This window comes from Glycine soja, chromosome 20, assembly GCF_004193775.1.
Source record: "Glycine soja cultivar W05 chromosome 20, ASM419377v2, whole genome shotgun sequence".
Lineage (NCBI taxonomy): Eukaryota > Viridiplantae > Streptophyta > Magnoliopsida > Fabales > Fabaceae > Glycine > Glycine soja.
The window spans coordinates 46,806,278-46,828,374 of record NC_041021.1 but is presented as its reverse complement, the minus strand read 5'-3'; the positions used below and the strand labels follow the sequence as shown (position 1 = coordinate 46,828,374).

Genomic DNA, 22,097 nt, shown 5'->3' with positions numbered 1-22,097 from the left:
TAAATAATATTGATGATATAAAGATAAATAAATAAAACAAACAAAAAATCATCCCATACAAAGAAAATTGCTTTTTTTAACTAACAAAAGTTTCTTGTTAATCATATTCAATTAATCAAATTGGACATAATATTCAAACCAACGCATGTTAGAAATGAACTAACTTTTTTGTCAAAAAAAACAAAATTGAACTAACTTGTGGATTATACATCTCTATTTTTAATTAAAACATTTCTTAAAAAAGAACAAGTTGTTGACTCATCACTAAGAAGTAGCTTAAAAACATCAATCAATAATCATTATTAGTATCCAATCACACAATAAAACTTTTCAGGCTTGAGTTTATGATTTTTCATTATAAAATCGAATTACCTTTTATTATAGCTCAATCCCAAAAATAAATTAATAAACTTTATAAATATATGGATTACAAAATTTAAACACAAGTTGGGGAAATTTTCAAAAGATAATTCGTTTATTTACTTAAAAAATGGAATGAAATATAGTTTATTAAATTTAAAACTTATTGTCCTCTGAAAAATCTTGCAATAGACAATCGTATTATAGTTATTTTTCGAATTTTTTTTTAAAGATTAAGATATAAGCGCTCTATGTGAAATCAGCTGTATTCAAATGCATTTTTAATAATAATCTTTTTAGTTATAATTTTATTTTTATATGGTGCAACAATATTTAACCACCTATAAATAGCACCCAAATTACGTTTTAAGGCCAGAGGTCAGAAATAATTTAAACATACCTGACAAATATAACATTGGTTTTACAATTTTGTAAGAAAATTTTCCTCAGTAACAGAATAAATTATAATTTGCTCAAAAGTTCATCGTCAATAATTTTGGTTTACAGCAGAATGGCAAGCAAAAAATAAAGTAAAAAGAAAATTATGAGCTCATAAGCTGATCAAACATACCCATTTCATTACACATTGTTAATTACAATCTCGATTCGATAGTTGTACATATTGTTAATTAAGTCATGCAGCCACCCAGTTTCCACCTATAAACAACCACATCCATTTTGAATACATTGCGGGAGCGTAGTGACACTGCTTTACACCATCCACCAAATGACTTGCCTCTAATTTTAGCTTCTCAGGCAAAATTGTAAAACCAATGTTATATTTGTAGCTAGAGTTGTGGTACAAACTTCTCATGTTGTATATACCTGAACCTGGTCTTTGGTTAATGCCATGGGAAACCAAATATTGCATGTAAAATAGCCTAATTAGCGCTTTATTTTCTTGGTAGTTGAGTGAGTGGATTCCGTACCTCACATTCTACAAAACCTTGTGTTTGGACCATTTGGCCTTCACAAACCCAAACCTTTTAGAAAATGGAATTTCATGCATAAATATACTACCAAGAATTTAGGACATGTCTGACAGTAACGGTACATCAAATTGATCAACCACTAAACTACATCCAAAGAGTAGAAGAAAAATAAAGAGACGCTTCTTTTGGACATCCAAACAAAAGCATCTTAGCCTTGAAAAGGGGAAGGATGTGCAAAACCCCACAACTGCACATAATAAAAATACGGTGAAAAAATCATTAACCAACATTCCATAACTCTATATAAAGAAATAAAGAAATGGTAGTAGAAACAAGCAATGGACAAAGTCAATGCAAGGCATATAATGAACTACAGCAATGAATATGGAGTTATACAATGAAAATCTAACTGCTGATATTTCATGGCTACCCATCTAGCTTGGGAAAAATTAAAACCCACTTCTGCTTCCAAACTTGGGTATCATGAGTACCCTTTTTCTTACGGAGAAAGTGGTTCCAGTACCATTTGTTTTAAAAAAAAATGCTAGTTATCAGAAATATGAAAATTTGCAAATGGTGGCAAGAGATTGGACTCATGAATTTTACACCATTCATCAAGAAAGGAACTTATGTGCATTGTCCTCCATCATTTTCATGGGGTTGGGACTGAGGAAAGCACAGACAGAATGTAGGGCAAAGGTTTATTTCAATTCATAAGTTTCATGTAGCATTGCATAAACCACAAGAACAAAGAATATTTAGGGAAGGTTCCAGATTGCCAATGTGAAGCAGAACAGGCACAATAGCAAGTTAATGCAAAAAATATTTAAGGATTGAGCAGCAACCAGAAGGGGATGAAAACCACTTTATAATTTGTTGTAACTTGTAAGGTAGAAAACAAATATTAGTAGTAAGAACATTACCTCAACATTCTTCAACTCAAACTCTGGACTGTGAGCTAGACATTTGTTTCCAAATGTGTCAGAAGGTCCACTAGTTCCAGTTAACCTTTCCAACCAAAAGGATACATTCAAGAAGAGATTCCACTAGCGGTACTTCAATTACAATTAAAATGTACTGGAACAAAAGTAAACAGCGATATTAAATACTTACAAATCTTCTTCTAAGCATAAAGCATAATTACCCCCACCACCAAGTGCAAGTAGGCCATTCAAACACATGTAGTAGTATCGGTTGACACCTGCACAAAAATATATACAATTGGAATACCACAAGTTCAAATAAACTCAAAAGGAAAAAAGAAACTTCTTGTACCCAGAATAAAGACAATTTAGTTGTTTCAAATATAGAGTAAAGTAGTAAGGATTCCTAATGGTTGCAATTTCCAACCCGCAATTAGCCTAACTCATCAATTGTCAAAACCTCAGACACCAAAACATCCAACATTTCTACTGGCAAATTAATATTCCTTCTTCCTTTCCTTACCTTCTCCCACTATGTGTAAACTGTCAATCCCTATAAGGTCAAAAGGATTAAAACAAATTGACATGCTCATGGGAAAATGCCTTTTTCTTTAAAAAAAAAAGAAACAATTCAAAAGGTTTTTATGATCCTAAAACATATGATTATCAGTGAAGAGCTCATATTTGTAAAGTACTAATTCTGCAATGATCCAAAGTACAGTGAATAGAGCCATATTTGCAATATATATTTAAAATTGACACTGAATGATGACAATGGTTGATCCCAAACCTTTCTTAATTACTACTTGTAAAAGTATATTGTCTAAAGGTGCAGTTCTCAACTGCATCCTTGGGTAGCTTAGGCAGTTAGGCTAGTCTATGCCAGCTGTCCTTATAACACTTGAGCTTATAAATACTCAGATGTACTCTACAGAAAAGTTGGCCAGAAAAAATCTCTTTTCCTTTTTCTTATTTCTTGAGTTTTCTCTGACTTCTACACTACTTATACTAGAAGAGGACATGCAAGAGGTGATAATGGGCCAGTCAGTCATTGAATAGGATTCATCAATATTATACTACAAAAAAGATTATTCCTATGACAAGCTTACATGATTCCACATCATACAAATCCAGGTCCTAGTGAATATTTATAAATTGCAATACTAAAATTAAGAAAAGATATTTGACCATAAAACACAGGTAAATGTTACTCTTGCTGATATGAACTTGACAATTTGTCCAGTTGTTTACAAGTCAGACAATGCATCAATTGATGAGATTTTCCTTAGTTACAAAAAAAATTGCATTTAAATGATGAGAATCCTTACCAGTAGGTAGAAACAGCCTTGGCTGACCATATATAGTTGTAAAGACAAAAGTTTGGTTTGTTCCCTGTCACCAGAGTAAAGAAAATGAAATCATACTTCAAGATGAAGAAGTGCCTTCATAAAGAAGCATTATCCGTGAAAAAAGAGAGTTTAGATACTTGATATTTTCTCTTTGCTGTAGGTTTCAAGGGACAGTCTAGCAGCCCGCCAAACACAGCACCTTGCATATCTCCCGCAATCTAACAGTTTTGCATAATAGGCAATAATTCATTGTCAACAAAGGAACTACACCTTGATCAGTAACAAGCAAATATCACATGTACACCATAACTGGAAAATAGCTCTGAAAGGTTGACATACCAGCAAACCAGGACAAGAAAGCTCAGCACTCTTGCGAATAAGTGTACGAAGTGATACTCCATGTTTTAACGTACTGCCCTTAATTTAAAGAACAAATGTTGAATCAATATTTCAAAGCAATAGCAAAATACTGTTCAATGCATAAATCAAAACCTACAGAGGAAAGTTACCTATAAAGTAAGACCCATTGGCGTCCTTTCACTATATTAGGGAGGCATATTTCCAAAAATTCATACAATTCAGGAGATATAAAAGTAGAGTCATCAGTAAGATTGAGTCGAGACTTCTTTGAAGTATTTGGAGTTTGCTGTTCATTTGCTTCTTCAAAAACCTCAGAACTGCTACTGCTACTGGTCCTTCTAGAGATAGGATCTTCATTAATATTATCATTATCATCTTTCAACAAATCCATGTTAGTACAGTCAACATAATTATCCGATGGAACATCCTGATACTCAAAATTCTCATAATTATATCCAGCAGAAGTTGATTGAATTGGTTTAAGTTCATGTTGATTCTTGTTTGTCTTCGATCCATCAAAGCTGACTGAAGGGATAATGTAAGATAAATATGAAGACAAAGGTTTATCCTCTTGAGAATATGGACTATCCTGCACAAATAAAAACCTCATATCAAAGATAAAAGAAAGGTGATTATTTTTCCACCTGGAATATGTAGAACTGATTAGCACAAGATTCGATGCAGGACATTTGTAATGGAAGCAGAAAGAAGTGTGTTGAAAAAACTCCTCTACACACAACAGAATTACCCACACGTCCAAGGGATCTTAGATGGAACATGCTATAGAATTTTTATTTTTGGCTCTATATATAGAGCTAAATAGCAATACAAAATCCAAATATTATCACATCCTAATCTTTAAAACAAGAAACAAATTCCTAAAAAAATCTCCTTGAATCTTCGTCAGCTCCATTTATTTTGAAATTTGAATTGTTCTCCAACAATTCCTCCCTCAATTAAAATTTCTAAATAACCACCTCATTAGAAAATTTTATCTTCTCAAAGCTTGTCCTTCCAAGTAGCAAAGATTTCTCCAATTTTTCTGCCCTCGCAACACCAAGTGTACCTTGCATCCCCAATTTAAACCAACATACCTATACCCAGGTGATGTCATCTCTCCCAATGAAATGACATTAGTAGTAGCAGAAGGTACAAATCTGACATTTTGAAAAGTTTGAATGATGTTGTGGAGTTTCATTCTCACAGTCTCAATGGCTTCAACCTTCATTTTCTCACCATTTCCTAAGTTGAAATGACCAAACTCCCCATTAGTTTTCAAAGTATCGAACATCGCTCGATCTCTACAAATGAGCTTCGAAGCAGGGGAATCCATTACCCATTTTGATTTAGCAACCTCATTAGTAGTTGCCAAATACAAGTCTTCATCTTCAAAGTTTTGGACCACATTTGCCTCAGACTTGTCATCATTTGTCTTCATAACTCAACTTTTTCTAGTCCTCTCGCATTTCAGGACACATTGTTTGCATGACATTTTTCTCCACAATAATAACACTCCACATTACTCCTATCTCGTTTTGGACGTCATTGTGACTTTGATATTCCTCTTTGCCCATCTTGTTGTCTCCATGAATGATTCCTCCCTCACTTAGACCGTTGCACAGCTAGTACATGACTTTCATTGTCAATACTTTCATCATTCTCTCATTTTCTCTTAAAGCCATGGTCACCTCATCCCACTTCAACGTTGTCCTCCTTACAAGCAGTGTCTAAACCAAAGGTTTGTAGGACCTTGGTAGTGAAGCCAACAATAACACTGCACGCTCCTCATCAGATATTTTTCATCTACATTCAACAATTGGCATATTAGTTTATTAAAATTGTTGATGTGATCATGGAGATTTTCTCCCATCTCCATTTTGAGTTGATACAACTCCATCTTCAAGCATAACGTGGAGTGTTGTCAAATACAGGTCTCCCACAAGGCTTTCGGTGTTATCTCCTTTAGCACATTGCACTTGATCTTGGGAGCAAGAGCTAATCAAATTGTGCTCACAGTCTTCCTTTGTATTTGAACCCATTCCCTTTCACCTATAACAGTCATTTTTCATCTTCTAAAGCCAGATCACGACCTTGCTACACTAAAAGTCTAAACCAACAACAATATAATACAAAAAAACACAATACCACTTGAGTCAGTTAGGATTATGAATTGAAGACAAAGTAAGAGAGCATCAATCGTAAACCCATGTCACACGAACAAAATTATAACAGGTTAACTTTCCATAATTTTTTGATTGACAAGCTGAGGAGAGTCTGTTTACAGGTCGCATTCCCAAGACAGAAAAACATGAAAGAACAACTAAAAACAAACTTAATCTTATTGAACTCCTTAGGGTGTTGAGTCAAGGACAACATTACTGTTTCTCTATTTGTGCATTGTTCACATAATGACACTGACGATAGCAACAACAAATGCAGCTTTAACAGGAGAGCTTAACTAAAGTACGGAGCTAGATAGACACATAGAAGTTGGAATTCTTCTCCTGGTTTCATTTACTACACATGCCAACAAAATAAGTTATGTGCATAGTCCAGAAAACCAATGTGTAATCTCCAGCACTAGCATCCACTCAATTGGATCTCACAGGTCATACCAGATATATTATGCATGCTTTTGCTACCAAAGACACAGGTGGCAGAATACTAACCGTTACTAATGCGCACATCAAAAGTCACAAAACCATATACTTGGTGACAATTCAGATTAACAACAATATTTAACTTCGAACTGTTAATGAAACGAAGCAACACGATTTTTTTCTACCATGTTTTCTTTGGTTGATTTGATTGGGAAACTCAAAACCACGATGAAACATGATGAAGCCAATCAACCCCAGATTCAGATTTTTGCGCTCACACAGATCAGATCGAACATTAAGGAAAGGTGATCAAAGCTTGAACGAAAGGATAGAATAACAGTGCCCCCACAACAAGCTTAGTTTTTATTTTCTTTTTTTCAATTTAAATAATTGGGAATAAGCAAACGCAGATCATAAAAAAAAAAAAGTGTGTGAGAGAGAGAGAGAGAGACCTGGGGAGAGGAGGAGGAGGAGAAGGAGTTGGGAAAGAGATGAGAGAGTTTCTGTGTAACTTTGTCTTTGAAGGAATGCATTTTGAGCTATGAATGCGGCGATTCCATGAAACGAAATCGAAGAGAAAGGGTTTGTAGTGTACGAGAATTGGGAAGGAGTATGAGTCGGTGGTGGCAGAACAGAACAGAACAAATGATGATAAGAATTAAGAAGTCCAAAACGTAAATTAAGCAAAATTGATTGGTTTGACGGAACAAAGATTGTTTTACGTCACTTGACAACGTTAAATTATTTTTCACATTATTTGTTTATTCATATAATGAATATTAATGTTTTTGAATGTTTTCCCTTCTTCTTTTTTTATCGCCGCTCAATTTTTTTATTTAAACTGTTAATAGATTATAGATTTTTTTTATTAGAAGCAATCATGCTCTGTAATGACAGAATTTCTTAAACTAGAAGAAGAGGTAAATAAATAAGAAGAGCAAAAGATAAAAGAAGAAAATTCATCATAAAGAATGTTAGAAGAACAAATTCCCAATGTAAATTAGAAGAACAATGTTGTGCCTTGACAATAATCATACAATAAAAGTAAATTTTGATTGATCTAAGGTGCAACCCGATGTTTGTTTGCTACTCCCAAAGTTTATGATGCAACGTGTTGGATCCATGCAGTCAAGCCCAAAAATACGTTGAAGTATCACAACACAGCCAATAAAAAAAAGAAAAAAAAACAGAATATACAAAAAAAAGGTGATATGAAAGAGAGAATACTTTAAATAATATAAAGAGAGGACTAACAAAGTGTTGTAAATGTAATTAACTATATCCTTTAAAATAACAAATGATAGAAAAAGTAATATTCAAATATTTTATAAAAAAAATATATTTATCTTTATAAAACCATAAAAGGAAAATAGAATATTTATCTAAAATGGTGAAAGAATGGCATTATCTTTAAAATAATAATCATGGAATGGGGTTAAGTTGTTTAGATAGAAATGCACTAATTTGCATTCTTTGTTACAACCAATGTAGAAAATGAAACTCTTAATCTAAACCAAATACTAAAAACAAACTCTAAAGTGAAGTGCACTGATTAGTTAAGGTGGGGTTTGAGTTTGATGGTCTTTTAATTTGGGCTCTTGTTATTTACACTCTCATTTTTTCGAAGTACACCCTTGTATCCTCATTTTGTCTCTCATTATATATTTTTTATTAAAGAAGTACACTCTTATTGTTTTCTAAAACTGTATTTTTGAAATTATATATTCCTATTATGGAAATGTATCTTTGGAATTATGATTCATAGTGCTTGAGATATACTTCGAGAATAAGTATATATTTTTTAATAAAATATCATTTAAAAATTAAGATGATTAACAATAAATAAATAAAATAATAAATATTTATCTTATATTTATGTTTGTTAGTCTTATTTTTATCTTATTATTAGTGTTTTTTAAATCTTATCTAAAATCTTATTTTTATTATTCTTTAAACCCTAATTTTAAACTACCTTCACCATATATTCATTATATAATATTGTGTTTCCATCATTATTATACAATATTTTATATTTTCCTTCATGTGACATTGTATTTCAAGAGACGTTTATCACTAACTTCATATATTATACACCTTAATTACAAAGCAAAACTTTTGGTGATGGTTTCTTTCCATTAAGTGTGTTCATTCATTTTCTAATCAAGTCTGCATCAAATTTAGTGCTACATGAAGTTAGTGATAAACGTACCATGAAATACATTGTCACATGAAGAGAAACGTAAAACATTGTATAATAATGATGAAAATATAGTATTATATAATGAATATATGGTGAAGATAGTTTAAAATTATGATTTAAAGAATAATAAAGATACGATTGAAATAAGATTTTAGATAGGATTTAAAAAACACTAATGATAGAATAAAAATAAAACTAACAAACATGGGTATAAGATAAAACATTTATCATTTTTTCATTTCTCATCAACCATCTTAATTCTTAAGTGATATTTTGATGAAAAATATATACATATTCCAAAAATATATCTCTGAAACTATGAATCATAGTTCTAGAGATACATTTTCAAAATAGGTATATGTAATTTCAGAAATACATCTCTAAAAAACAAAAATGGTGTACTTCTTTAAGAAAAAAGATATAATGAATAATTGAAAGATGGAAAGGGGGTACAGGGGAGTGCTTAGAAAAAAAACAGGGATGTAAATAACGAGTCTTTAGTTTTTCACTCAGGTCCAATTGCATCCTTAGCTTTTGGATGGATCCTACTATATTTAGTTAGTTAGCCCAGTGAGATTTATTTAATGGGAGTTGCTATTGGTCCCCATCTATTTGTTATTGGTCCCTATTAAGGGGCTAACCCCTTTTTTTAATTCCAAATTATCCTTCCCACGAAATTATGATTCTGTTGAATGAAATGTACAATGTAATCTAGATTTCATTGTTAATCATTTTTGCACCTCCTCAACTCAGATTATGTTGTTATTTTTTTAGCATTCCCTTAGCACAACAAAATTGTGATTTCGTTGTTATTGTTTTTCACAACACAACGGATTCATGATTCCATTGAGGCAAAAAAAAAAACAATGAAATTTAGTCTTTTCAAAGTATATTGCACATTGAAAACAAAAATAAAAAAGTAAATAACAGAATCATAATTCCTTTAAATACAAAATGCCAAAAAAAAAACAACCAGAGGACGTTCAAAAGGGAAGAAAGGAGGGGTTGGGAAGGAGAAGGGGAGGGTTGGTTTGGGTTGGGCGCAGAGAAGAAGGGAAAGGGGAAGGGGTGCCAAGAAGGTGGGGGGACACGGGTAGAGGCTAATGGTAATTCCCTTGTTTAATTTATGGGAGTATGATATTATGTTTTGTGCCAATGACTCTTGAAAGAAAAATGATTACAATGGCAAAGAAAATGACATATTCAACCTATCACCTCGTGACTAAATTATTAATTTTAGTATACAGTGACGATATCCTTGTTAAATAAACACAAATTATCTTCTTGTATGAGGTCGATTGGATTTATTTGAGGTTAATACATATTATTTCTTTATGAATGGATCATGGGCTCTTTTCTGTAGGTCCAAGAAACCATTACTTGTGTCTTGCTATATTAGAGTTATGTATATGGGCTATGTACATGCTAATATTTCTTTACATATAATATGGCCTATTCACTAAACTAGTTTTGAACAACATCATGACATTAAGCTATATATGATAATACTTCCGTTGCATTTTCAAAATGCAATGCACTGCCAGCGTGTAATGGAGATTATGAACATGCTATGTTGGATCTTTGGCTCTTCCATAATTGAAAACCAACTAATGAGTCAGCCAATGCGGCGCCCAATATAAACATGAAACTAAATGCCAACACATATAATTAACTAGTGTTTTGTGCATGGGACATGTGGATATATAAAGCTTTTATATATTATATATAATATGTTAAGCATTTAAATATATTTAGTGTTTTTATTTGGTTTAAGTTAGTAACATTAACTATGTCAAATAATATTTTTTTATAAGAAGTCATTGTGACCTTTGTGGCATGCGATATTGTTTTTAAAATAATTCAACTTCCTTTTTTTTCTAAATGTTTTGTGCACACACAGAGTTACATATACATCAATTTACTGTGGCACATAATTTATAAATTTTATAGCATTATGAAAGTATAAAAAAGAATACTATAATAATTTGACAATACAATGAGTTAGTTTCTCTTTAAGGTGAATACTAATAAATTTGATTTTTCTCAACGGAACTTTTATATACACAAAAGAACATTCCCACTCAAGGAGTATCAATATTGCAAGATTAGATTGATGCTCCCTAAAGCCACAGATTAGAGATGATCATAAGCATTTAGGTTTGTTTCTCCATGTGAATATATGTAACCAATCTATATATGTAACTAATGTAGGACATGTTTGAATAAGCTTTTCTAAAAATATTTTTAGGAGAAAAAAAAAGAAGAAAATGAAATTAGCTTTTCCATATGTCATCTAACTTTTAGAAAAATTATATATAAGAGTTTCTACAAACTCATAGAGAACTCATTTTAGTTTATAAGAAAGTTTATCTCATTTAATTTTTTTATGTTCTCTTAAAAAAGTACTTCTAAACAAGATTACCCCAACATACTCTTATTATTATTCCATTTCCTTCAACTAGAGAATCTTAAAATCTTTGATATCTATCAATTTATTAGGTGGTACCTACCATCCTGTCATCAGTTTTTGTTGCACAAGGAGAAGGCAGCTCAACCCGAATGTGTGTTATGCTTCAAATCCAAAGGAAGTGAACCCTCTAAAGAAGATTCCTCCTCACCCTGCATATTCTGTTTCCTTTTCACTCTAATCACTGATTATTAATTGAAGAGTTTTGTTTTGAAAAAAATTAGATGTACTTTCATAGGTTTGTTATTTAATTAGTAATTCGTATGATAAAATATTGGTATCAAAAGTTAATATATGCACGTTTTCAATCTAAAACCTCAAATCTGATATATGAATAGTTTTGAGACTCAACGCAACGCTTAAACAATAGCACATATTTTTGTCTGAATTCAATTAGAAGTAGAATTGTGCCAGCTCTACCCTTCTAATTTGTCATCTTCTCAAAACCATGATCTTATCTAGCCATATCTCTGGGATGCATGCAGTCTCAAAAACAGCAATATAAAGAAAATAAAATTACCGAATAAAGGACAAAAAATTGCGCAGTGACTAGCTTAGTATGAAAAAAAAATTATATCCCATGCTTTTAATCAAGTTCAAAATATTATCTAAAGTTTAACAATGTTATAAACTTTCTAACCATAATGTTATTTTGTAAATTGTCTTGTTAGGCTCCATGGTGTTAAGAGTAGCACATGTATATTACGAGCCAACCAGGTTGGCTTTGCAAAGATTAGAATTCATTAGCAATATTCTTAGTAAATATTCCTTTTTCAATTTTTAAGCTTCTCATTTCCTTAACACTTCTTTAGGCACTAAAAAATACTAGTCCCTGCATGTGCCCAAAGCCGTAGTAGTAGTAGAATTAAAAACAAGGTACAAACTTTCTAAGGCGTAGTTGAATTCAAATCAAATCCCACAATGTGCTACGGTCAAACTGCATTTTGTTCTCTCCTACCAAAACCAGATTCCTTTCTCTACATGCACTCCAAAACCATAACCTTCTCTCTAGACGGATGGGGGAATATTTTCTCCCACTACTTTAAACGCCTAATTAATTCAACCACTTTTGTTCTCATTCTCTTCAAATAATAAAAAATTGTTCACCATTTTCAAAAAACTCATACCCCTTTTTAAAAAACTCATTTTTCTTTTTAGTATTAACCAGTTATAGAGAGAGAAAGAGAGTACAGCTAGTGCACATCTACATAGGCAATTGCATTTCAATTTCATTACTACATTGTGCTATGCTATCCCATCCAAAGGAAAGTGAATCCCAAGGACACAAAAACCAGAACGTAGAGTCACTCCACCACAGCAGAGCACAGCAACCCTCAAATCCCTTTCCTTTTTCCCTCCTGATTTAGCAAAAAAAGCAGAAGAAAAATCCAAAGTTTAACCTCAACCCTCGATTCTTTCTTCTTTTCCTTAGTCAGACTCTCTCTGAATCTGATATCACCACACACACACAAACACTTAAAGGTTTTTCCTTTCCCCCCAAAATTGCCATGATTTGATCCCTCTCAGCTGTCACCACCACACACACCCAAATGGGGTTTCCCAGAAAATCACTATTCCTTCTTCTGTTCCTGATTCTCTTCACAAACCTTGCTGAATCTGCTTCTGACTACACCACCTTGGTCTACAAGGGTTGCTCCAAGGAAACATTCACAGATCCAAATGGGGTATACTCACAAGCCCTTTCATCACTCTTTGGCTCATTGGTCTCACAATCCACCAAAGCCAAGTTCTTTAAGGCCACTGCAGGGAGTGGCCAATCCTCCATGACTGGGCTCTTCCAATGCAGAGATGACCTCTCCAACTCCGACTGCTACAACTGCGTGAGCAGGCTCCCGGTCCTGTCCGACAAGCTCTGCGGCAAGACCACCGCCGCCAGAATCCAGCTCCTGGGTTGCTACATGCTGTACGAGGTTGTAGGGTTCACGCAAATCTCGGGGATGCAGATTTTGTACAAGACCTGTGGGGGAACCAACGCTGCTGGGAGAGGGTTTGAGGAGAGGAGGGACACTGCTTTCTCTGTGATGGAGAATGGGGTGGTCACTGGCCATGGCTTCTATGCCACCAGCTACCAGTCTTTGTATGTGATGGGGCAATGTGAGGGAGATGTTGGTGATTCTGATTGTGGGGAGTGTGTCAAAAGTGCTGTCCAGAGGGCTCAGGTTGAATGTGGAAGCTCCATTTCAGGCCAGGTCTATTTGCACAAGTGTTTCATTAGTTATAGTTATTACCCTAATGGGGTTCCAGGAAGACACTCTTCTTCAGCTTCATCATCTTCCAATTCCTATTCTTCTTCTTCTTCTTCTTCTGGTAATAACTAATACCTAGACACCAAAAGAGATAAGAATGAATGACATTAAATTTGTGTTTGTTGAAAAGTGTTTCTTGCACAACTTGAGTTCTCTAGAACTTGAGAGAGAAAGGAAAAGAGGATAGACAAGTGATTGGTTTGATTGATGATTTAGTGTGATAGGAAGAGAGAGATAGAGAGAAAAGAAAGTTGTTGATTGAGTGTTTGAAATTTTTGGATGTCAAAATATAATCCCTCTTTGTTTGTCGTTGTTCATTTTACATGGAAAAATGTTTGATGAATACTCTTGATTTTATTTTACGTCTAGAGAGAGTTGAAAAAGAAAAAAAAAATTATAGGTTGGAAAAGAGAAAAAATTATAAGTATGATAAGGTTATGATATAATAGGAAGAAAGAGATATGAAAAAATAAGAGGTGTTAGTGGGGTGTTTAAAATATGAGTGCATGTTTATCATTAATCTTTTACATGCACACGGCTCAATTTTGTGATAATTGTCTATTTGTGCCAATGTTAAAAAAATGTGCGACTTTGCTCAATGTAGAATATGGTTTGATTATGAGTGTGATGTGTGGCTAATTGATGCAATGGCAGGGCAAAATACAGGGAAGACAGTGGCTATAATAGTAGGAGGGGCAGCTGGAGTGGCGTTTTTGGTCATATGCTTGATGTTTGCTAGGAGTTTGAAGAAGAAACGTGATGGTAGGTGTTATGTTATACATGGCTATATGGAATGGATGGCTCATGTTTTTTAATATTAGTCAAATTGTACTTTTATTTCTATATTTTGGTTCTGTCGTTTTACTATAATAATATCATTTTCATTGCACAGATTATTGACAGTGGAAGATGGTTGATTGAGGAGGCATAATTCTTCATGCAGTGGATTATTATTTCTATATATATAGCTTTTGGATGAAAGAGATGGAAAATTTCTGGTAATTAGACTTTAGCAGATAGGGAAAGAATCTGGGACGGTTAAAATGTGGGAACTACTAATTCTTGTAGTTAGGTAAGGAGATTTTGTTGTGAAGAACGGTGTAATTAGCTCATGAAAGTGAGAATTTTTTTACATTACAAGGGGAAAAAAAACAAATATACCTAGAGGAATGAATGTTTGTCATCCTGAATGGGTGAAAATTTTGTGCCTATTTCTTTATCCATGTGGATGATTCTCTTTTCCCTTCTCTCCATACTATTGTTGAGTCTATATTTGCTTCTCTAACTTTAGCTTTTTAAAAAGTTGCAAGTGGCAGAACCCGCGCTCTTACCCTTCTTCACCTCTCCAACACATGTTTTGGTTTCTGTGTTTAGGGTAGACAATGACATATACACAACTTCAAGTCAATTCCAATTAACTAAACATTTAAATTACCGAGGGAAGAAGCAAAAGTTGGCACAGTATTGGGGTTTCTGTGTGGCATTAACCTGAAAAGTCTCTTGTGTAAGTTATAAACAAAGACATGAAAGGGTTTAGCATAGCAAACATGGCATTTGCCTTGAGTCTTTTGCTTTCCTACATGGTTGTGGGAAAATGCTTATGTTCGACCTATTTACTATTTATTTTCTGAGAAATGTTGAGGAGGAAAATGAAATAGCACCACAAATATTATTCAAGCTATGCATGTTTTGAGAGTAAACATTATAGATTGTCTAGTGGAACATTGTGACATTTACACAAACAGTATATTCTGGATTTACACAAGTACATTAAAATTTGAAGGGAAGAAAAGATGTTCAATTATACAAAAAGGGTATGTCAGCAAACTTTTATGGATGTTGTTTGATTCTACCAATCAAACAAATTTTTATTGGTTCATATTCATAACAATTTGGTGAAGAATTAGTATATTTTTGGTGTTTTTGCCAATAAATATAGGAAAAATGTTTCTTGGACAATTTTGAGGTATTTATAACTAGAGAGAAAGAAAGAGATGAGAGAGTAATAATTGATTTGATTCATAATATAATATGATAGGAAGGGAGAGATAAGAAGAAAAAAGAATTGTTAATTGAATGTTTAAATTTTTTATTGTGTAAATATAATCACTCTAGAGGTAGTTCAAAATAATTAAGATGTTAAGTTTGATTTAGCTTATGTCAAGTCTAATTCGAATCATCTCACTTTTATCATAATATTGTCACCCTCAGAACTTCTCTTTGGATGAAATCACCAAACCTAATCTTCTGTCCAATGTATATTCAACGACATGAAGAGACATTTTCACCGGTTCTTGGTTTGAGCAAAAGATGCCCCATTTATAATTTGTGAGCATACTTCCGTCACATAGGCTATGATATTTCTTAATTGCAAAATAATATGTAAACTTAGATATTTGAGCCATTATTTTAAAAAATATATTACAATATGACCTAGTACTCGCTCAAATGATCATAGTTGTGAAATACTTGTGAAAGCTTTTGTTTAAAAAAGTTACAAATCTAATTTAAATTAACGTGAAGGGTATTGTTCAAAACTTAGATGACTGCTTTATACTACCTCTTAACTTACTTCAACAATGAACACTTGCCTTTTCAAACACATTTTATTTTGCTTACAGAGTTTTGAAACACAAGTCAACAACTCGTGTGTCCTCATACAAAATAGCTTCTAATTTTAATTAGATAGATTCTTTTCAACTTCTGATTATTTTGAAAATTTGAAATAAAGACTTGAAAACTAAAATATTTTTTTAAAATGAATTTTATATTAGAAAAACCTATAACAAACTGACCCTGAAATTCTTTGGGGAAATTATTTTATTGATGTAAATTTGAGAAAGTATACTATTTGGGTTTACAATTTCTTGGGTTGGAAGCAAGACACCCCACTCCGACCCTCTTTTTGCTTTTTAGTGTTGTAGGAACGAAGGGAGATCGTACCGACACTTCATGTTAATTTCCCATACAAAAAAGTGTGGGTTATTTATTGTTCTTTCCGTTCGTTCATTTTTGGAGAAAAACAAAGTAACTGAAGAGAAATGTATTGAACATGGTCAATATATTTGTTCATTATGAATTTCTGCAAAGGTTTAGCAACGCAGACGAATGTATTAGAATTTATAAGTTGAACCAATTAAGAGTTAAACTCAATTAGATGAGTAAAATATAAACTGTGAGTTGTTATAAATTTTTTATACATGTTTTCAATTATCACAGGTAAAAATAAAAGTTGAATTCTCAATTTCCCGTTTCAATAAGAGATGGATATTGGATAAGAAAATTATTAATCAGTAACTTAGAACACTAGTTAAAAAACTAAAAGTAGAATATTTGTTTTAATTGAAAAATGTAATACATTTCTTTGTGATTCAAGTCTAACAATAAAATCTTTCTATTTTTTTATTCTTTAACCAGTATAGTGAGAGTATTAATTCCTTATCTGTAATTTTAAAAATTCATAATAATTATGTCCTTCTATTGAAAAAGAAATAACATTAGTTATTATTTTTAATGAAAAATTTAAATCAAATTCTTTATATTTTTTTCATCAAGTTCTTCAATACTAAATAATGACACAGAAATATTTATTTAATTTTCTGCAATATATATTTATTGAATGTTATTATAGAAAGAACATCATGTTTGATTATTTGATCTGAGAATTTAATGGCAAATATAGAAGAAATTTAATCTAAGTTTTATCTTTTCTAAATTAACCAAAGAAAAAATTATGGAGAGAATAGATAAGATAAATTAAGGACATGTTGGATTTAAAAAAAAATACTAGCAACATACTATTAATTATTATTTTTTAATCTCTATGCAAAAAGTTTTAAATGGCATAAAAATAAACTAAAGTAATAAACAAATCTCCCAAATGGAAACACTTTAAAGGCTCAAAGCCATTGATGGTGGAAGAAGTAAGTCAGGTCGTTCATTAGAGGCCAATGACCCAGTCCGTATAAAACCTAAATTAGCTTGACTCATTTAGCAGAAAGATTATACTCAAACTTTTTTTTATAAAAAACATTTTTAATTAAATAAGTCAGACCACAAATTATAAAAAAGTTTGATGGATTAGCCTATTTAGCAATAATATTTTTTTAATAAAAATATTATTATTAATATGATATATAATATTATTATTTTAAGAAAATTATAAAATTATTTTAATAATTTGACATTTGAATCATTCTAATATTTGAAATAGGTTAATTTATATAAACATAAATGAGTAGTAGAAGTATATGCTCTTTTCTTTTGACGAGACTTTAAAGACTTTTGTAGTTTGTAGGTAAATTTGGTCCACATTCTTATGGTTTAAAATTACATTATTATTTTTAATGAACACCTTTTGCTTTATCAAAGAAAAAAAAATAGGAATGCAACACATCTAATTTTGAGTAACATAGCAATAACATGTAAGTCATTACTTTACACTCTAATATTTCAACGCATAATAATTTTTTTGGTACACTTTTTAATATAAAACAAACCTTTAAATAGGCTAACAAATCAAGTCCAGCTTATATAAAAGCCAAGCTTAAACCTAAAAAATAGGCTCATGATAGATTCAGACTTTGGCCATAGAAATATAAAATAGGTCAAACCACACTTGGGTAAAATTCACCCTGGTCCATGCCATTTCCATCCCTGGCACCCTTAAAAAAAACTCGGTTGTACAGTACAGCCAGTATGATTCTCGGTTGTTAAGGTTCACAGCCGTTTTTGATTCACGAGCCTCCAAGGCTTCAACAATACTGCATTGGTATAAATAGTTCTCCATCTCTAATAAGAATGGTTCTATTTTTGTTTCTCAGATTGTTCTATATACTGAACTCGCTATATGTTGGTGAGATGATTTCTTTGATCATTACTCTCACTTTTTATTAGCACAAGCAATGCGTAAGAGAGCATAACTAGAGCTTCTCTGATACTTAAGGTTGAGACTTGAGACTGTTCTGCTTGGAGCTCTCGCACATTGATGACCACTGACCATAAGGCAATAACAGCGTACAGAATTTAGTTTCTTTTCATTTCAAAATAGCTCTGGTGTCTCACTGTTCATCTGCCTGGGCATTTAAACTGAGCACCACTGAGTTGAATTGCAGTGCTTGACGCAATTGTTAAAGCTAACAAACGCTTGAAGCAAAAGTTGTAACTGAAGTAACAACGATAGCTTAGATGGCATGGCATTAGTGACAGAGCCAGCCACATCATAAACAATATTAAACTGATTTTTCTTACTAATGCTACTGGCCTCTATTCACATGGTTAATGACTTGATATAGCAATAATCAACTCTATCGTCCATGTGCAAGAGTAGTGGATTAGCAGAAGGCAAATTTCCATCCTTTAGGCTGCAAGAACAAACTGAAAATCACGAAATACTTTTTTAACTCTTTGCCATTGTCCTGTTAAAAGAAGTGACAGAAGAGCATGATGCATCATTGAAATTGTAACCAAAGATTAAGAATCAATTTAGCAAAAACAAAACTAAAATGGCAATGAAACGAAAAAAGAGTAAGGGTGAAAAGAAAATCATATTACCAGTGATCATGGAGATATTTATGGGGCTATTATCAGTCTCAATTTTGAATTCCCAATTGCAAAGGCTTCATGTCACACTTAATATATTTTAAATTCCTTAGAGTGCTGTTGAGTGTTGACAGTAACCATTGATGATAATCAAATAACAGAACCTCTTCCTACCAGTAGTTGCTACAAGAACATTCACCATTTCTAAAATGGTGAAACCTCTTCCTATCTCTGACAATTATCTCTTGGTCCACTAATTTAGAAATATACTTGAATGCATTATGGCAGTCCCTGCATATCCTCAAATTTTTTAAAACCCAAATTGTAGCTCCTAAAGACAGTTTCATAATTCCATAAACAACAGCAAGTTTTTCGCTATGAGTAGACAAAGCATATTCCTTTTGTTCAGATTCCATATCATGTAATACAAACTTTGGATCAGGAACATAACCCAATTTCCTCATTTCATGTACCATTGCTCCAGATATCTGTACACTGCATGCACCTCAGAGTGCACAGCATCATCAACCAAAAAAGGCATGGACCATGCTTTCAACCTGAATCCAACTACAACCAGGTTCCTTCTTAACCACTCGCTCCCTCATTAATTTTCTCACCCTGGCAACTTCATCCCACTGACCTAAAGCGGCATACATATTGGAAAGGCTTATGTAGGTTCCATCTTGCTGTGGCATAAGCTCTAAGAGTCGTTCAGTAGCTTGAATACCTAATTCCATGTTCCCATGGATCCAAGAACCAGCAAGAAGAGCCTCCCAAATTGGTGCACTGGGCTCAAAAGGCATTGATTAAGTGGCATTCTTTGCTTCTGAGAACATACCAGCATGACATAACAAATCAATCAAACGAGAATAGTGATCCTCTTCTGAGGTTATACCATAACGAACATGCATTGTATCAAAATAATGGCGTCCCTCTTTGACCAAACCTGCATGGCTACATGCAGAAAGAATTGTGAGAAAAGTTATCCTATAAAGTAATATATTTTCCTTCAACATCTTTTCATAAAGTTGAATCGCTTGGACACCATGTCCATGCTGTGCAAGAGCTGCAATCATGGCATTCCAGGATACTGAATCCACATACGGCATTGTGAGAAACACTGTATCAGCACCTTCAACAGGCCCACACCTTGAATACATTGTAATCAGTGCATTGCCAACTGAGAGGCTTGAATCATGACCTAATCGGATTATCTGAGAGTGTAGTTGTTGTCCATTGTCTAATGATCCAAGAACAGAACAAGAGGCAATTGCTCCAGCATATGCATAATCACACGGTTCTAGTCCCTCTAACTTCATCTGGTTGAATAACTTCAAACCTTCTTCTCCAAAGCCATTTTGCGCTAAGCCTGATATCATCACAGTCCACGTTAACAGGCTCCTCTCCGGCATCTCCCTGAAAATGGAGTTAGCTTCCTCAATGTGTCAGGCATTGACACACCCAGACAAAATCGCATTCCACGAAACAAGATCTTTCATGGGCATCTTATCGAAAACTCACCTCGCCTCAACTAATTTACCACATCTGGTGTAGAGAGTAATCAAAACATTATTCACATAAAACAAAATGCTGTGAAGGCTGCACCACTGTTCTGAGAACGTAAGCATGCACCTGTCTTCAAATATTGAACAACCCAGCATTAGAAGCAGCACCAATTACACTGGTGTGTACTCATCCAGCTGAATTCCCAATGAATGCATTCTCCTCAACAAGTCAAACGCCTCCTCATAAAAACCACGGTGCACATAGCCAGAAATCATGGCATTCCATGCAACAGCAATGTGATCAGTCATTCCTTCAAGAAGCTCACGCGCTGCAACAAGGTCATCATTCCTGACATAGCCAGCAATGATGGTAGTCCAAGCAGGTTCATCCCTCCGACCAGGAGGCACCTCATCAAATAGCTTCCTAGCAGCAGCCATCAACACACAAGAGTCCACCAACCACGAAGAGGCACAACAAACATAACAACTCATCAAAGCATTCAAAACAGAAGGCACAGAGAGTGCACCCCACTTGAGAACCTCACAGTGCAATTGCTGACAATGCCTCTCTTCATCAGCTATCAACGACAGGGCACCAAGAACGCTCGAGAAGGTAAATGGGTCGGGGACAAAACCAAGGCTTTTCATGTGTATGAAGAGATGAAGAGCAGCATGACCATCATGACTGTGGGAAAAGGCTGTTATCATGGCGTTGTAACTGACGGTGTCGCGAATGGACAGTGGTGTGGCGTTGAAGAGTAGGTGGGCAAGTTTGACGTTGCCCGCGGCAGAGTAGGCAGAAAGCATGGTGGTTGTGGCGACGATGTCTGGTTTGGGAATTTTGTCGAACAGGTGGCGGGCGTAGGAGATGTTGGAGAATTTGCAGTAATGATTGATGAGGCGGTTGATGATGAGAGGGAATGGCTTGAAGCCGGAGGTGAGGATGTGAGCGTGGACGGCACGTGTGAGGGAGGTGTGGGTGAGTTGGGCCAAGTTACGATTGCCCATTGTCCAAACGTTCTTGTTCGAGGAACGTAACAGTGACAGTGCCTCCGCATTCAAACAAAGGGACTCTCTTAGATTGTAGGTTAATATAATTCCTTTTCAAAATCCCTCACTTTGTTTGGTAATGCTATATTTTATACGATGAAGAGTTTTATCTTGTGGACATTTTTTTTGGGACACTTCCTCGCCCTCAACGTGTCTTCTTCGTTTGGTTCTTTTTTATATGCCTAATGCTAGTAGGTTGTTTTGTTTGGTAACAGTGTTAGTTTATTGCTAGCTTACCTTCATGTTAACGGTGTATTTTGGGATAATTGCGAAAATTATATTATTTTAATAATTAATTATAACCAGAATTAATTTTTATTTGAATGAGTTTGTTAAAAAGTTATTGTAAGTATTTTCTAATGATTTTAAGCCATCATAAACTAATTCCATTGATTTATTTTATTTTTTACTTTAGAAGCTTAAATAAAAAAATAAGTTAGGAACTTATTAAAAAAATACAAATAATTTAAGTGCTTACATAGTAATTTATCCACAAATTTGTCTTTTTATTCATTGATATTTTAATATAGATTATATTTTCCT

At 33.5% G+C, this 22,097-nt stretch overlaps 2 protein-coding genes and 1 pseudogene across 2 annotated transcripts; 1 reads left to right on the top strand and 2 right to left on the bottom strand.

Annotated features, from left to right (window-relative positions):
- Positions 1-891: 891 nt before the first annotated feature.
- On the bottom strand, positions 892-7,212 carry LOC114403162 (oxidation resistance protein 1-like). The gene is made up of 8 exons (XM_028365945.1): positions 6,977-7,212; positions 4,074-4,513; positions 3,904-3,976; positions 3,702-3,782; positions 3,544-3,607; positions 2,406-2,493; positions 2,216-2,300; positions 892-1,539 (listed from the first exon to the last, which is right to left on the bottom strand). Exons 1-8 carry the CDS (start codon positions 7,055-7,057, stop codon positions 1,501-1,503), a joined length of 951 nt encoding a protein of 316 aa, XP_028221746.1. The 5' UTR covers positions 7,058-7,212; the 3' UTR covers positions 892-1,500.
- A 5,140-nt stretch (positions 7,213-12,352) lies between these two features.
- On the top strand, positions 12,353-14,698 carry LOC114402304 (plasmodesmata-located protein 2-like). The gene is made up of 3 exons (XM_028364820.1): positions 12,353-13,519; positions 14,113-14,220; positions 14,351-14,698. Exons 1-3 carry the CDS (start codon positions 12,742-12,744, stop codon positions 14,356-14,358), a joined length of 894 nt encoding a protein of 297 aa, XP_028220621.1. The 5' UTR covers positions 12,353-12,741; the 3' UTR covers positions 14,359-14,698.
- A 3,172-nt stretch (positions 14,699-17,870) lies between these two features.
- Positions 17,871-21,709, bottom strand: LOC114402389 (annotated as a pseudogene).
- Positions 21,710-22,097: the final 388 nt, after the last annotated feature.

What these genes read in the sequence shown, in the direction of transcription:
- LOC114403162 (XM_028365945.1), bottom strand. Translation starts at nt 7,057, where the DNA reads ATGCATTCCTTCAAAGACAAAGTTACACAGAAACTCTCTCATCTCTTT. An exon ending in TTTCTTGTCCTGGTTTGCTG is followed by an intron (nt 3,783 to 3,903) that starts GTATGTCAACCT and finishes CAAAACTGTTAG; the next exon opens with ATTGCGGGAGATATGCAAGG. An exon ending in TTGAGTTGAAGAATGTTGAG is followed by an intron (nt 1,540 to 2,215) that starts GTAATGTTCTTA and finishes TATTATGTGCAG; the next exon opens with TTGTGGGGTTTTGCACATCC.
- LOC114402304 (XM_028364820.1), top strand. Translation starts at nt 12,742, where the DNA reads ATGGGGTTTCCCAGAAAATCACTATTCCTTCTTCTGTTCCTGATTCTC. An exon ending in TTCTTCTTCTTCTTCTTCTG is followed by an intron (nt 13,520 to 14,112) that starts GTAATAACTAAT and finishes ATGCAATGGCAG; the next exon opens with GGCAAAATACAGGGAAGACA.